The 14,736-nt window shown below is 38.9% G+C and overlaps 1 protein-coding gene across 3 annotated transcripts in view; it reads right to left on the reverse strand.

Annotated features, from left to right (window-relative positions):
* The window catches only part of IARS1 (isoleucyl-tRNA synthetase 1), a 93,866-nt gene that overhangs the window by 31,178 nt on the left and 47,952 nt on the right, over nucleotides 1-14,736 (reverse strand). For all 3 annotated transcript variants that reach the window (XM_042880110.1, XM_042880112.1, XM_042880111.1), the window contains 6 exons: nucleotides 13,647-13,720; nucleotides 12,961-13,155; nucleotides 8,862-8,948; nucleotides 8,205-8,288; nucleotides 4,149-4,296; nucleotides 1,776-1,896 (listed from right to left, as the gene is read on the reverse strand). In XM_042880110.1, the coding sequence (XP_042736044.1) occupies nucleotides 1,776-1,896; nucleotides 4,149-4,296; nucleotides 8,205-8,288; nucleotides 8,862-8,948; nucleotides 12,961-13,155; nucleotides 13,647-13,720 (709 nt within the window). The remainder of the gene's footprint in view (nucleotides 1-1,775; nucleotides 1,897-4,148; nucleotides 4,297-8,204; nucleotides 8,289-8,861; nucleotides 8,949-12,960; nucleotides 13,156-13,646; nucleotides 13,721-14,736) is intronic.

Genomic DNA, 14,736 nt, shown 5'->3' on the forward strand with positions numbered 1-14,736 from the left:
CAAAAAAAAAAAAAAAAAAAAAAAAAAAAAAAAAAAAAAAAAAGCCTTCAAGAGAGTCATGCCGTGATAGGGAAGAAATTATTTATAGGGGAATCTGTATTTCTGAGAAGTCACAGAATGCCTTAGTTTGGAAGGGCTCTTACAGCCCACCCAGTTCCAATCCCTGCCACGGTCTGGCTCCCCCCATCAGATCAGGCTGCCCAGGGCCCCCTCCAGCCCATCCTTGGGCACCTCCAGGGATGGGGCACCCACAGCTGGCCAAACACCCAGCTCTTTTCTAACTGTGATTTATGGAGTTAGGAAACTAGTTAGAAAAGCAGTAAGGAACAGTACACATTTCACAAGAGATTCAAGTTAGCCTGAAAACAACCCTTTTTCATTAGCTTCAATTTTCCCTAAAAAAACTCAGAGCAGATCTCTAGCTTCTAGCTGCAATCATCTTCCTACAAATACTATTTACAAATACTATTTCCTTCCCAGTTCCATACCCAAGATCTCAGGTATACACATACTTTCCACTCTCCCTCAAATTTTTTTTCCTTCCTATAAGGAGCATGAAAACTTGGATAGGCTCAATTTTTTGGGGGTAACACATGAAATGCACAACACCATCATTTGGTAAGAAGGTGGCTCATAGGAAGAACTCACATTTCTAACAGACAGACAAAACAAAAAAAGCCCTTTGTAGCTTAAGGATTCTTTTCCTTTAATGAGATATTTTTAGATGACCTCACCTAAGTTTTATTACCAAAATAACAAGCTTGATTTACTGCAGCAAGATAATCATATTTAACTTCTTGGTGAGAGTGAACACGCCAGTCTAAGACAGGGAACACAAGAGAGGATTGATGCAGAAGAGGATTGTCCTGTATCCTTAACCCCAGCTTTATCTATCACCCCGTTAATGCCTTCTTTCCCCAGACCTAAGTACACCTGTGGAAGGCTTCTAAAAATTCTTCTGAAGGCAACTTCAGATCATTGGAACTGGGGGTGGGGGGGTGGCATTCATTTGCTCATAAACAGTGACTGGAATGACAAAAGCCACCTCCCTTCCAATGCTAAGGAATCCAGTGTCTTTAAAGATCCCCAAACTTGATCAGATCGTGACTTCATCAGCAAGATGGCAAGATTGCTGAATCTGACTACCTCAGGGGCTCTTGTCTCTTCTTTTTGCAATTTAAACAGTCTACATACAATATGAACATTAAGAGTTATGCAATGATCAAAAGGACGACATATGCAGAAGAAAAAAAAGCAAGGATCTTTTTAAAGCTAAGTTGTATCCCAGCAGATTCTACCCTGCTTTACAGATTTCCCAGTATGATTACAAATAAATCCTCTCCATGCAACAATGCAAGGAAGTTTGTTCCCTCACACCCATGTACTGCTCAAAAATATTTTTTAGCTGATTTCATCACTGGGAACTTTGGCATTGGTTGTTCTTTTTTGCAGCTTCCCCAATTGTTATTTCACTTTCTCTTCACTGCCATCTTTTAGCTACTGTAATAGTACTATCAATTGCCCCAAGCACATTAGAAGTTATAGCTAGAAGCTGCAGCACCAAGTTGACAGGATTAGATGTGACAGAAGTGCCTCCTTACCTTTCAAAATCTCAGCATAGCAAAATCTGTGTTTACACCCACACAAACAGCATTTGATATATTACACAGTACCCAGTTTTATCCATACGTCTCAAGTAGAACGTGGAGGTCTGTGGGTGAAATGGCTCATTCTCTGATCAAAAATTCCACTCACCCCACCAAACACATGCATACCTGCCATTTCAGCTTTGAAGAACTGAACGAGCGACTGGGTGAAAGAAAGAATCCATTTATCCATGATGTTATTGCTCTCCTTAACTGTGTTCTCATTGTAAAGGAATTCTCTTCCCTCATCCTGTCATCAACATAAAAACACATTTTCAAGTCATAAGGGTTTACATTCAAATCTTTGTATCAAACCACCTGTCAGTCCTAACTACCTTGTCACCTTTGCTGTGTTACACCATTTCCTAAGAGAGAAAATTAAATTCCAGAAAGATGTAACAGAAATAACCAAAGAAAACCTGGACTTCCACTGCTCCTGATCTCACCACTCAACACTCCCAGCTGCAAAGGAGTCCTGTTATTTCCATCTGTTAAGCAGACAAAATGTAGCACAGCACACAACAGTATGCAGCAGCTCCTTCCCTGCTTGCAGTGTAAATCACAGCTCCCAGACTCAGAGTAGGTCTCTTGAATTTACATCACTCTTATCTAGGAGAACTCTGAAATGTTTACAAGAAATACAATGACCAAGATGAATTGTATCTGGGGGAATGACATTGAAAAGATATAATTTTTAAGATCACAATTTCAGCAGGGTGAAAAACAGAACAAAGTAACAATCCTCACTAAGAAAACCAAACAATGCGGGTAGAATTTTAGGCACCCCAACAGTGCGCTTTGTTGTTACCAGAACAGCAATGAAGAAATTCTGTAACACTTCACAGATTCTGCAGGATACTGTAAGCAAGGCCATAAGAAAGAACAGTGCCCAGTGCATGAACTGCCTCACCTCCAGGCATATGTTATAGCCAGCTGAAAATGAAGCCGGGAAGTCTGCTGGTTTTAAATTGGAGTTACTGCTGGGTTTTAGAAGTCTTTGAACTTTGCCTTCCCTCAGAATCCAGGTAAAAATCCTGCTTGGATTATTTAACCCAATAATTATGCATCCACTTATGCAGCATAAAGGAAAAGACTCTTAGAATAAAAGAATATCTGTGCACCCAGAAGTGCAGCAATCCCAGAGCTAGGTCAGCAATCGTTAAACCGACTTCAATTATGGAGGTAATTGCAGTAAGCAGAAAACTATTATTAGACTTCACCCAGGACAATGAGAATGTAGTTTCTCACAGGAGGTAAAATACAATGAAAAAAGTTGTTAAAACCTGAGCATTAAATCCAATTTAAGCAGTATCAGCTCCAATAGCTCATTATTTTGTCTAATTTGGTGCAAAGAAACTGTTTCACTGCCTATAAAGACGACGTACATCAGTTGAATCACCAAAGCTATTTGCTTAAGCACCTGGACTTTCCACTGGGGTCTTCCATCCTCTAGTTGTGAGATTTAATGGGATCACAGCAAAGCACACATTAGATAATTCAGAGGTTAAACAAAAGCTGAAATCTATTTGTGGGCAATGCACAAGGTTGTCTGATAAATGCTGTCTAGGGATCTTGAAAAAAGATTCATTAAATATTAGGCTCTGAAGCTACCAGACTTTCTTCCCAAAAGGGGCTGTTAAAAAGATAAAGTCATTTATTTAAGTCAGCCATTTACTGTATTATTTATTGAAGTCAGCTGCCTTTATGGCTTCAAATGGCAGCCCTCCAAAGTGATTAAACTGCCACTGTAATCTCGTGTGTACTACAAGGTTGGGACTTTTTTCCCCACTCCCATGTAAGTCTGCACGAGCAAGCTGGAAACTTTATCACTAATCTTAGCTGAAAAAAATAAAAATGGTTTCAACAAAACCTATACAACATACATGCAAAGTCTTCAGTTTAGAACAAGTATTACTATAGGAAATATTCATCTTGCTTTCATTCTAGAAGCATAGAAACTCATGTAATCTATCCAGCATTTTTACTTCAAATTTAATCTACAAGTCCAAAGCATTATTGCAAATGATTTACCTTTCTTTCCATTTCTTTTTTTAAGTTACATTTAATTTTTAAAAATAATTAACTGTCAACATCACAGAAGGCAAACATATTGCTGTGGCTTATGTGTTGTATCAAGTATTCCCAAGTTAAATACTTTTATGCAGATTCATAATTAAAGTCACAGTACATGAGTTCATTCAAGAAATTGTCACACCAGCTGCTGCTGAAAATGCCTTCTCTTTCATTACTTATTTGAAACTTTATTTGTTTTAAATCTGTGTGCTATTAAGCAATGTTCTCAGAGCAGAGGAACTTGCAGTGTGAGTACAGGCAATCTGAACTACCTAGGAAGCCAGCCTTGCTTTGAGTAAGAGGCTCAAGACCAGGTGGTCTACAAAGAGCTCTCTGCAAACCTAAATCTCTCTGATGCTGCTCCACAGTAAGAGGGGAAAGTGCACAAAACCCTTCCAGTTGGCATTATGATGCTTGAGATATCCATACCTTATGCTGCAGGATGTGAACGTTCTGAACTAGGAAGCGATATGCATTGTACCAGGGCAGGAAGACATCCTTCAGTATGTCCCTTACTCCTTCCTCTTTAAATCTCAAGTTTTCTGCTCTTACCACTGGAGAATTTATAAGATATAACCTGAAAACAAGAACATATAAAAGCTTAAGACTGAATATGGTAACAAAAACGTGTAAGCACACAGTGAATTCTAAGAGCTGCACAGCAAGAGAAAGATGCTCAAACAAGTAGCCTCATACTGAGAACCCTGAAAAGGACAATTCTGTAAGCAAGTTACATTCTGAACATAAGGCAATTTACTTCCTAGTGCCACAGGATTACTTTTATAATCCTGCATACCAATTTTGAATCTGAATTTAAATTTTATTTTATATTCTAGAAGTTAATTGGAGTGCCAACAGGTAGTCTGAAGCTATCACAGTATCAAAACAAGCAGTGAATATAAAGGATTAGTGTTTATCTTTAGAAGGCCAACTGATATTTTATTCCCTTGATAACAACAGTGCTTTTTACTCAACCTAGATAATTTTGCCAATTAGAAAAAGCTTCAGGCCCACTGCAAACAGGGCTGAGGAGCAATGCAGAAAAGACAAATCAGTAAAACAGCAGAAAGCAATGTCACCAAGAAAATTAGTCCAAAAAGAGGAACAAGGATTTGCCTCTTGCAAGTACAAACATGCCTAAGCTCCACAAGTAGCTCTGAAAGAGCAAAGCAGAGGATTCAGATGAACTTGACCCTGCCACAAGCAGCCGCTTTCAGAACCAGAGTGCCTTCAGCCAAGGATGCACGAAATCTGCTCTGCCCAGCAAGATCCTCCTAGCATCAGTCTCTCTTAAGCCAGCAGCTCCTCAGCACACATCCCGGGCTTCCTTACTGAGTTTGCAAAAAAAAAAATAAATAACCCAAAAAAACCAAAACCAAACCACACAACACCTTCATAGACTCCCCATTTTATTCCCTGGGACACACTGGTGTCTATCAAGCTAACTGAAGAAAAAAGAAAAAAACAGATCTTACTCAGGTATCATAAAACTTAAAAAGAACTTGATTTAAATATATTTCATTTAACTTTCTGAGTTCAAAATAAATAAAACACTTTTAGGAGACTCTGCATTTCTCAATAAAAATGAATTTATTAACTCATTTCTTCATGTTTTCTCAACATTAAAAATCGTGATTCTAAACTAATCTATCTTCACAGACACTTCCTTTAGGAGGTTTTAAAACTTAATGTGGTCTGACACAGCACATTCAAAAATATCAGACCATAAACTCTCCAGAGAGGCTCCCTGCATGAAAATCAGTACACAAAAACAGAGCTGTCTGAGCGAACAGACAATAATGCAGGAAGATAGCAGAATGGAAATGGGCATTTTCAGAAATAGATTTAAAAAAAAAAGTATTTTCAAACATGATAGCTGAAGTCAGATCATGGATTTACAGAAGCAGAGAACAATTAGACATGATAACGAACTAGAGATGAACCAGTAAGCCCTAATATGAAATCAGAATTTATAAACATGCATTTAACCAAACCTCCCATCGCCACTATTTGTGTATGTGCTTATCACTTGTTTGTTGGTGAACTCAAACATAACTTCGGTCCTAATCTGAGAGCTACTCTGGCACTCACCCAGAATCCATTTCCATGCTGGCTGGCAGTTAAGGAATCTAAGAACAAACCACAAACTGCCTCCACTGTTTACCATCCCAGGAGGAAGCAGCGTAAAACTAATCCCAACTCCGAAGTATCCATTAAGCTGCACCCACCTCAGCAGCACTCTGAAGAACCTGACTATGAGAAGTCACATTATCTCTAACAACAAGAAACTAAAGGCAAAGTAGCTGTCCAAGGCTACAGGCTTTTGTTTGCTTTGGTTTTCAATACAGCAGATCTACACTGCCTTACAACAGGTGAATGCTAGGAGACTGCTGCCTTGTGATATTGTCCCTGCAAAGATACTCGCACCAATTTCCATATGGGAAAGAGAAAGGTGATACCTGATGATGGAGGACTTGTAACAATTTGGTTAGACCTGGTGATACCAGGCATCGAGCACAAAGCAAAACCTTCAGATCACACCAATACAGGGAGCTGAAAGAATAATGTACGAGAGGTAACGCAGTAACCTTCTTTTCACCTCTCTAAAGCAGCAGCCTATGTTGTTTGTTCTGCATCTTAAGAACAGAGAGTATAACAACAGCAATGCCTACCTCAGAACACAGGAAAGCAAAGGGACAGTAAGGACTATGGCAAGAAAATTCTCTTTCCAACATAACTAACACCTATCCGACTCTGGAAATATATGAAGTTTTTAGCAATGCTTACAGATTTCACATAGCACTCAAGCTTCAGGAAACATAAAATTGGACTTCTAAATTCACTGTGCCACCAAGCTATTTATTCTATTTACCCATACCATATTCACTTAAGTAGCCTACATGAATATTTTCTGTTGATCTGTTTATTAAGTTACTGCTAGAAATAGTTGAGAACTACAGTTGAAGTGTATAAATATTCTTTATTTATATGCATGTGTGCATATACACACGTTATGCAAAAGCTAAAGAAACTCTGCAGGGAAAGCAGTGCCAAGGAAAAACTCAATTGCAGCTTTTTCTATAAACAGAACACATCAAGCGCTTCAGTGAATAAGCACAGACAACTGAATCACAGAACTCCTTCCATAAATGAGCCCGGTCTGTAATGCTTTTTACTCTCTATGTGGGTGTAGGTATAAATAAATGTGACATTAAAGAATGAGTATACAGGCAGAAAAATGAATTAGCTTTCCAGAAAACAAAAAACATGAATAATGGAAGCGTAACTTCTGGTGTTTCAGATTTAAAACCAAAAAAGGCAGATTGCTTCAGCTGAAACACCACTTGTGATTTAAAATCTCTGCTATGAATAACTCAAAGTCTTTTCACTCATTGTTTCAGCTACAGATTCGCTGACATTCTGCTAAATAGACCTTGACTATTTTTAAAGAACAATTCGATTGAATTTGAGAATCTATCCAACACTCCATTGTTAGCATATACACAAAGATCATTTACGAGGTTTTTAAAATGCTAAAGCTTGAAAAAAATAAAGAGCTTTGCATCCATTTTTCTTTTTAAATCATCTAGAATACAGCAGTAAGTGTCTTACACAAATAAACACTCCCAGCACATGAAGCTTTTATTCGGACCAATCCTTGCTACACACAATTGTAGCCTATAATGAAATGTGTGACAGCCTGTCTTTCTTATATATAAACAGGATTGCATGGCTCCTGAGAAATGCATAAGTAGTACACTCAGTTATTAACACGTCTTTATTGCACCTTTATCTCGAGGTACCACTTCACACACCCAGTTAAGAGTATCTAGACAAAGTACCAGGCAACTGCATAATTACATTTATAGGTTTGGATAATTTTAATGAAACACTTCAGCTGTGTGCTTAATCTCTGATAGGACAATTTACGTACACACAGAAAGCTGCTCCACTTCTGCTCTTCTGGTTTCACTGCTACAAGTATATACTGCATACTTCAACCAACAGAAAAGAAAAACTCTCTTCTTAGAAAAAGATAATATAAGCAGCATCAAATCTGGGTAGTAGGCAGCAAGTGTTCCATAAGTAGTTAGCAGAAAACTGATAGGACTGACTCATACAGATACAATTCAGCTCTCAGTAGGTAAATTCAAATATTAGCTGCAGTAGCAGACATGCCAGCTTGAGTAGTATCGTCCTGTACAAACAGCTGGAGACATTTTCAGACGAGAAGTCTGCATTCAGCACAACACCTTCAGCCTGCACCAGCCTGGAAGGCAGATATAAAAGAGCAGGCACTAACTACTGCCAAGTTCTTTAGGTACCTGCTCAGCTTGTTGGCTGCCATACATGTCCGGTGCTTTTCAAAACCAACATCTTCTTACTTCTAGTAGTCAAATACCTATCAGCAGCCCTACTGGTGCATGTATATTATAAACAGTAAACTAAAACAGATTTTACACTAGTTTAAAAAAAAAATCCTACCTTAGTGCATCAGCTCCATAACTATTTACAATAGCCATTGGATCAGGATAATTCTTCTTCCTTTTGCTCATTTTTTGGCCATCACTGGAAAACATCAGATTGCAGAAATAAATTCAGAATTCACATAATAAATAGGCAAGTAAAGAATTCCTTCAAATTCAGCTTGTTTTTTTCCAGTCCTATTACATCCTTGTTAACAAAGACATAGTAATACTAGCACACCACTTCACCGTGACTGTTGAACCCATGTGAGCATCAGAAGAAATATCCAGAGGACCCCAAGTTACACATTCAACTAGTAAAGCCATCTTCCCTGGAGAAACTGGGGGAAACACACTTGTTTTGCCGGCGGGTAGGAGAGACTGACTCAAAACAAGGTGTAATTTCAAATACTACATTTGATTCCCTTTTCTTTTACAACTACATTTCTAATCTCATTTGCTCTGCAGTCATACAGTTTGTTTCCCATCCCTTCCTGTCCTGATTTGCTACTCATTTTCACTCTCTAGGAAAGACAAATCCTACTGGAAAGCAGCAAGTGCAACACTGGGATGTATAAACCTCACGCTCTTGAGTTCCTGTCAGGTTTAATTTACAATTTAAAAAAATTAAATGTCTTGAACACAAATCAGTTTGGGAAAGAACTTATATACCAACCTGGCAAGAACCAGGCCATTTACAATTACATTCTTGAAAGGAGGTCTTCCAAAAAGAGCAGTGGACAGCACCAGCAAAGTGTAGAACCTGAAATGAGACAACGTAAACATGACTTTCCAAATACACTCAGCTAATATTTGCTGAAGTACCATTCATTACAACTGAAATTCTCATCAACTGCTGTGTACCTTCACAAACTTGAAAATTACGTACGTGGAGCATTAATGTAGCAAAGAATCAAAATAAGAGATTACTGTAAATAGATCTCTTCAATAGACCTTACTTTTCTGTTTGCCCAGGTGTGATCTACTAGTCCAAGAGGACTGAAAAATTATAAAAATCAAGCAACAGCAAAGTTGCGAAGAACTTTAATACAGAAAAGAGAATTCTGTTCTTCAACAAGCTTCTCATGTGCTCACACTGGACCCAAGGTCAAATGGGAACAAACACAACACGCTATTATTTTTCAGCCTAGCAAACAAGAGAACAGATAGAGCTAGGACCATTAAATAACTTTGTAAAGAGCACAGCTTCCTTATCCAATAGCCCTTGCTGGTTAATTCAGTCAGTTCCACAAGTTCCAGACAGCACAGGGCAATAGACCAACATGATCTCCCCTCATCACACCCCACAGATGTGTTTACAGCTATTCTTATCAACTGCCCAGGGACAGCTGAGAATTCAGTGCTGGCACAAGCACACACATCTAGTGTTGAGTGTGTCAGCATTTGATTATACCTAAGAAATTAAGTGGAGGTGCACGATGTCAACGATGCAATCATACCAAACTCAGAGACAAAACGCTGACAAAAAGAAGATGGCTACAAAATGCTGTAGGTGGTGGCAACTTTTATGCAAGTAACAGGAGGGTGGGCCACAGCTGTCACAATTAAAACAGAATCACTGATGACTGCTTAGCAACCTTCAACCAGCATATGATTACATAAAAGCAATTACTTCAGAATAAGGCATAGAAAGTCATACTTTGGAACTAAGCATTTTCAACAAGATTTTCTGGAGAAACACTGAAATGGAAAAAGTTGGTCTGCATGTTCTAAAATAGGTTTTATCAAAAACGTTGCATGTAACTGGAAAAGCTGGTATCTGTGGGTCAGCAGCTCTGCAGAGGTTGCTGGATGCATTACTGCACACATGGCTTACATGACAGCTCAGATGCTTGTCCCTCAGACAGGCTTTTAACTCTCAAAATTACCATCATTCACACTGCGGGATACAAATTCTCTCTGTTAAACTGCACTGTAATTGCATGACATTCAACTAACACTGCTCCACCTGCACACAAAAGCACCATCTCCCTTCATTTTCAGCCTTCTGAAGAAAGCCTCTGAACACAAATACCTAAACATTTAGGCTGACGATCAATAATATCACCCAGCCTATGAAGCTGACAGTTCATTACAACCTTAGCAATGCTTCATTATCTAGAAGTTCTTCACTGGCCAACTCCCATCAATTTCTGCAAAATAGGCACAATTTCTCATCATTACAGCAGGTGTACTTTCAATTAATATTATTATAGATATATGTATAGAAGAGACTTCATATAGAAGAGACTTCAACACTGCTTGCCTTCGGAAATCTGCACAGATGCATCATGGGCAAGAGAACATGTATCCAAGTTTTGGTCAATTTTATGTTATTTACATGGTCAAATCTGATGCTACCCTCAGCAATGAGGTACCCTGGTTAACAACTGCAAGAAAGACCTTGAGAACCACATGCTTACATGCCACTCTTATGTCTCTTCTCATGCTCTCACATCATTCTTCAGAAAACTCATTCTGAACACTGTTAAGGATTACTTCTCTGCACACCTTATGTTTGAAATCTCTTGGCCACAGAAACACTCAATTCTGACAGCTTCTTAGACTTCTCTGCTGCTTCATTCACCACATCTCAGCCTCGTTCTTAGGTTCGTGCAGATATACATACAGTCATCAGCCAAAATAACATAAAAAATGAACAGCGCAAAGACAGAGGTCCATTTCACAATCCCACATCTCACAACAACCACCTTCAACTGTGAATACCCTGTAGGTCACCATTCTCACTGTAACTGCAAATCATCATCTTCCTACACACACACACAAAGAAGTCAGAGACAGAACCTTTCCTCTTAGAAAGCCTTCCTTCCTCTGTCCAGGCTGGGAGTCTTTCAACCCAGCTACTCAACAATTTTTCCCCTCTGGCCTTCACAAATATAATTTATCTCCTTCACACACTCATCAGAAAGTCACAGTAAATATCCTCCTGGCTCATTACCTCGATCACATTCACTTCCCACCTCCAATGACTTTCTCCCCATCCCTGTTATGTTTGTATGAAACCACCAGACCTCCAGCTCCTGAGCACTTCCCCATGAGACAGCTCTTACCTCAAGTCAGTCGCAGATGCTGTTCTAACACAAACCCAATCTCTGTTTTACATTTTATCACTTCACATAGGATGTTTCAAATAGAAACTACATACTGTATTCTTAATGCTTCAGACTACTATATTGCTGTTCACTGTACCCTGTTCTGGCACTGTCATACTAGAGAAAGACACACATGCCTTCTCTCTAAGCCACCTTAATTTTTTCCAAGACTGACAAATACATGAGAAAAAGAAAACCGAAGGCACACTAGTTTAAGAATCGTTCTCAAAAAGAGCCTGAGAGAGCTTTACCTTCTACAAAGATATAGAACAAACCAAAAAGCCCATCACCTCGCATCCCAATTGCTCCTTTCTTTCACAAAAGGAAGGTGCTCTTCTGCCAGTCACTGAAGGCTAGCTGTCACCAAAGCACCAGCTAACAGACAAAAACACTGAAGGGAAAGTACAAGCATCATGCACCTAGGTAAGCATTTAAGTACTCTGAACAACAGGTCAGACAGGTATCTGGAGAGACACAGCAACTTGTATGCTGCAAAAATCATAAAGCAATCTACTGCAGGATGCACTGTGAAAGCCCTCATTTGCACACTGCCTACAGTACACAAGCTGAAGCACAGTGAAGAACTCGCCCTGAAATCCAACATTCAGCATTGCTTCTGTATTTTTCACCAGAATTTCTGAGTAGATCTTTTATCCACATAAAAATCCCAAACCCTTTTTGATTCTGCTGAGCTCTTCTAATTCAGTAGCTCCCTTGTTTCTTGTAAGAATGTTTATATGCTTCCTTACTCAAGCCTACGAAGTTTGAGACTCTTGCTCTCCACTTCAAATATGTAAAAGCTGACATTTTACTGCTTTGTTTGGGTTGTTTTGCTTTTTTTTGTTTGTTTGTTTTAATGAGGTAATGCTCCAATTTTAATGAGGGAATGCTCCAGAGGAATTTAACATTAGTAACTCAAGTTACTGGATGGAAACAGAAATTCCACTTGTACATAGACAAATGTATAAACCTTAAAAAAATCTCAACAATCTGACACTTAACGGAGCCAATCTTATTAGCTTCAAAAATAGAATAATCACTTAAGAATGCCCAAACTGTACATATGGAAGCATGCATGTACGCATGAGAACACAACCCAGAGAAAATCTGGGATTAGAGAAATATTTTCCAACAACCAAAAGCATTTATCCAGAGATGAATCAGTAAGCAGCATCACCCAGACCTTACAAACAGATCTATAGTTAGAAAATTTTATTTTTGTGAACTATAGTAAGAGCTTAACACCACAAGGTTTCAATTAAATTTGGCTTTTTCCCCTTCTTAAACTCCAATCTCTAATTTAATCTAGGGAGCAAAAACTAATAGCCTGCACGTGGGCTTGAAATCCACAAAACTCTGACTTCTATTTCTGTCAAGGTTCAGTTCCCAGTAGATAAATCAAATTCTATAAAAACCTCGGTTGCTGAGTTTCTTCTTGATCATGCCAAAGATCTTCCCTACACAACATTTTTTACAAGAGCCAACCAAGATTGCTTGCTAGCTTGTCATCTTTCAGCAAAATTTTCAGCATCAAGCCTCAGAACATCTTGTATTCTACTAAGAAAAACATCATAACTTAGCTATGCAACACTAGAGGACCATCCAGGTACAATAACTTGCCAGATATAGGGCAACACTGAAAAAATTATGGCACAGACTTACCATCCTCGGGTTTGGTCAATGCCCTCAGCAATGAAGTCAGCAGGAAAAGCATCTTCAAGTTCTTTTTTGTTTTCAAATGGATAATGCACTTGTGCATAAGGCATGCTTCCACTCTCAAACCAGCAATCAAAAACTTCAGGGACCCGGTGCAAAACGCCTTTGCCGCAGCGTGAAGGGATGGTTAGGTGATCAATGCTGTGGGAAAGAAAAAGACAGGGAGGTCTAAACAATAACAACAACTGGCACAAAACGTTAACATGATGGTCGTACATTAGATTCGACAGGAGATTGTAGTTTTAGTGCTTCTTCCACAGGCAAGCATTTCCTTTGACATCTTCTGTAACTTAAAGATCTTTAAGAGATTTTGTATTAACAGAGTCTAGGACCGAAGAAAGAATCACAGAATGGCTTAGGATGGAGGAGACCTTAAAGATCATTTAGTTACAACCCCCTGCCACAGGCAGGGATGCCAAGCACTGCATCAGGTTGCCCAAGGCCTCATCCAGCCTGACCAGGAATGCCTCCAGGGATGGGGCACCCACAGCATCTCTGAGCAGCCTGTTACAGTGCCTCACTACTCTGAGTAAAAAAATTCCTCTAAACACCTAATCTAAATCTCCTCCCTGGGAGAATTTCATATAACCATTCAACTACTTTTAACAACCAGTGAACAGTCCATGACTGACCTTTCCCGATGCAGATCAGTGACTTTCACTCCTGACAGCTCTTCCAGTTCTGCCATTGAACCAATACAAACTACCTGTAAGAGGCAAAATAATCAGTCTGTAACTTGCACATTTGTAGCACCTTTTTTCCTCCTTCGGGAGCATTAAGACAGGATGTTTGTAGGTCAGTTAGCATCTTCCAAAGTAGCTGATATAGCTGAAAAGCCAACATCATTTTTGAGTAAAGTCCCCTTTTTCAAGAGGCACAGCATGTTAGAGTTCAGAGATCACTGTCCTGATTTAATACAATCCTATTACAATAATTAGAGACTTAGAAGATCAAATGCATTCTTAGGGAGCAAAGAAGAAAGGGGGCTATTTGTTGTGCTGCTGTTTTTTTTGAACAGCCCATAAAACCAAACCCTCTGACAAACCCACAACGTGAACTTCCACACAAGTAGGAGCCTCAGATTCTAAGTTCACCTTCTGAAACTCAGGTAAGCTGCTACATAGCTCACAGCTGAGTGCATACGTACACTAAATTGCTCACACTAAAAGGAAGAGTCATTGCTAACAAAGGAGATCATGTAAAGAAACCAGCAAAAAGCTTCAGCAACAGATTTACATCAATACCATAAAACGATGAAGAAACTAGAAAGAGAAGAAAATAATTTTTTCCCATCTTGCTGCAAGCTTAAATCATTTGCTCTTCCAAGCACTTATGACCCCCCCCTCATTGAAAAGCAGTCATGACTCACATGCTGCCATCCTGGTATAGATTTTATGGATCCAATCCCATACACTACCAGTGCAATTTAGAAGTGCCATGGAAAAACCTGATTTTTGACACACAGATCTGACAAGGAGCTAAATGTACTAACATAAAGAAGCTGTAAGTAGGCTGGAAATTTTTCACATAAAATAACTTGCAAGATTGTTCTTGGATAGAAGTAATCAGCAAGTAAATTTCTACAGCTAGTCTTAAATGTATGTATATGTATACATAGTGAAATCACAAGTAGCTAAAAGGTTTTCATTTACTTAATTCTACAAAACTGTCATGAATTGCAGAGATGATAAAAATCAGTTTGATTTGGTTCTATGCCATGAT

Source organism: Lagopus leucura, unplaced genomic scaffold (genome assembly GCF_019238085.1).
Source record: "Lagopus leucura isolate 7727_CA_CO unplaced genomic scaffold, USGS_WTPT01 Super-Scaffold_100026, whole genome shotgun sequence".
In the NCBI taxonomy this organism is placed as follows: Eukaryota; Metazoa; Chordata; class Aves; order Galliformes; family Phasianidae; genus Lagopus; species Lagopus leucura.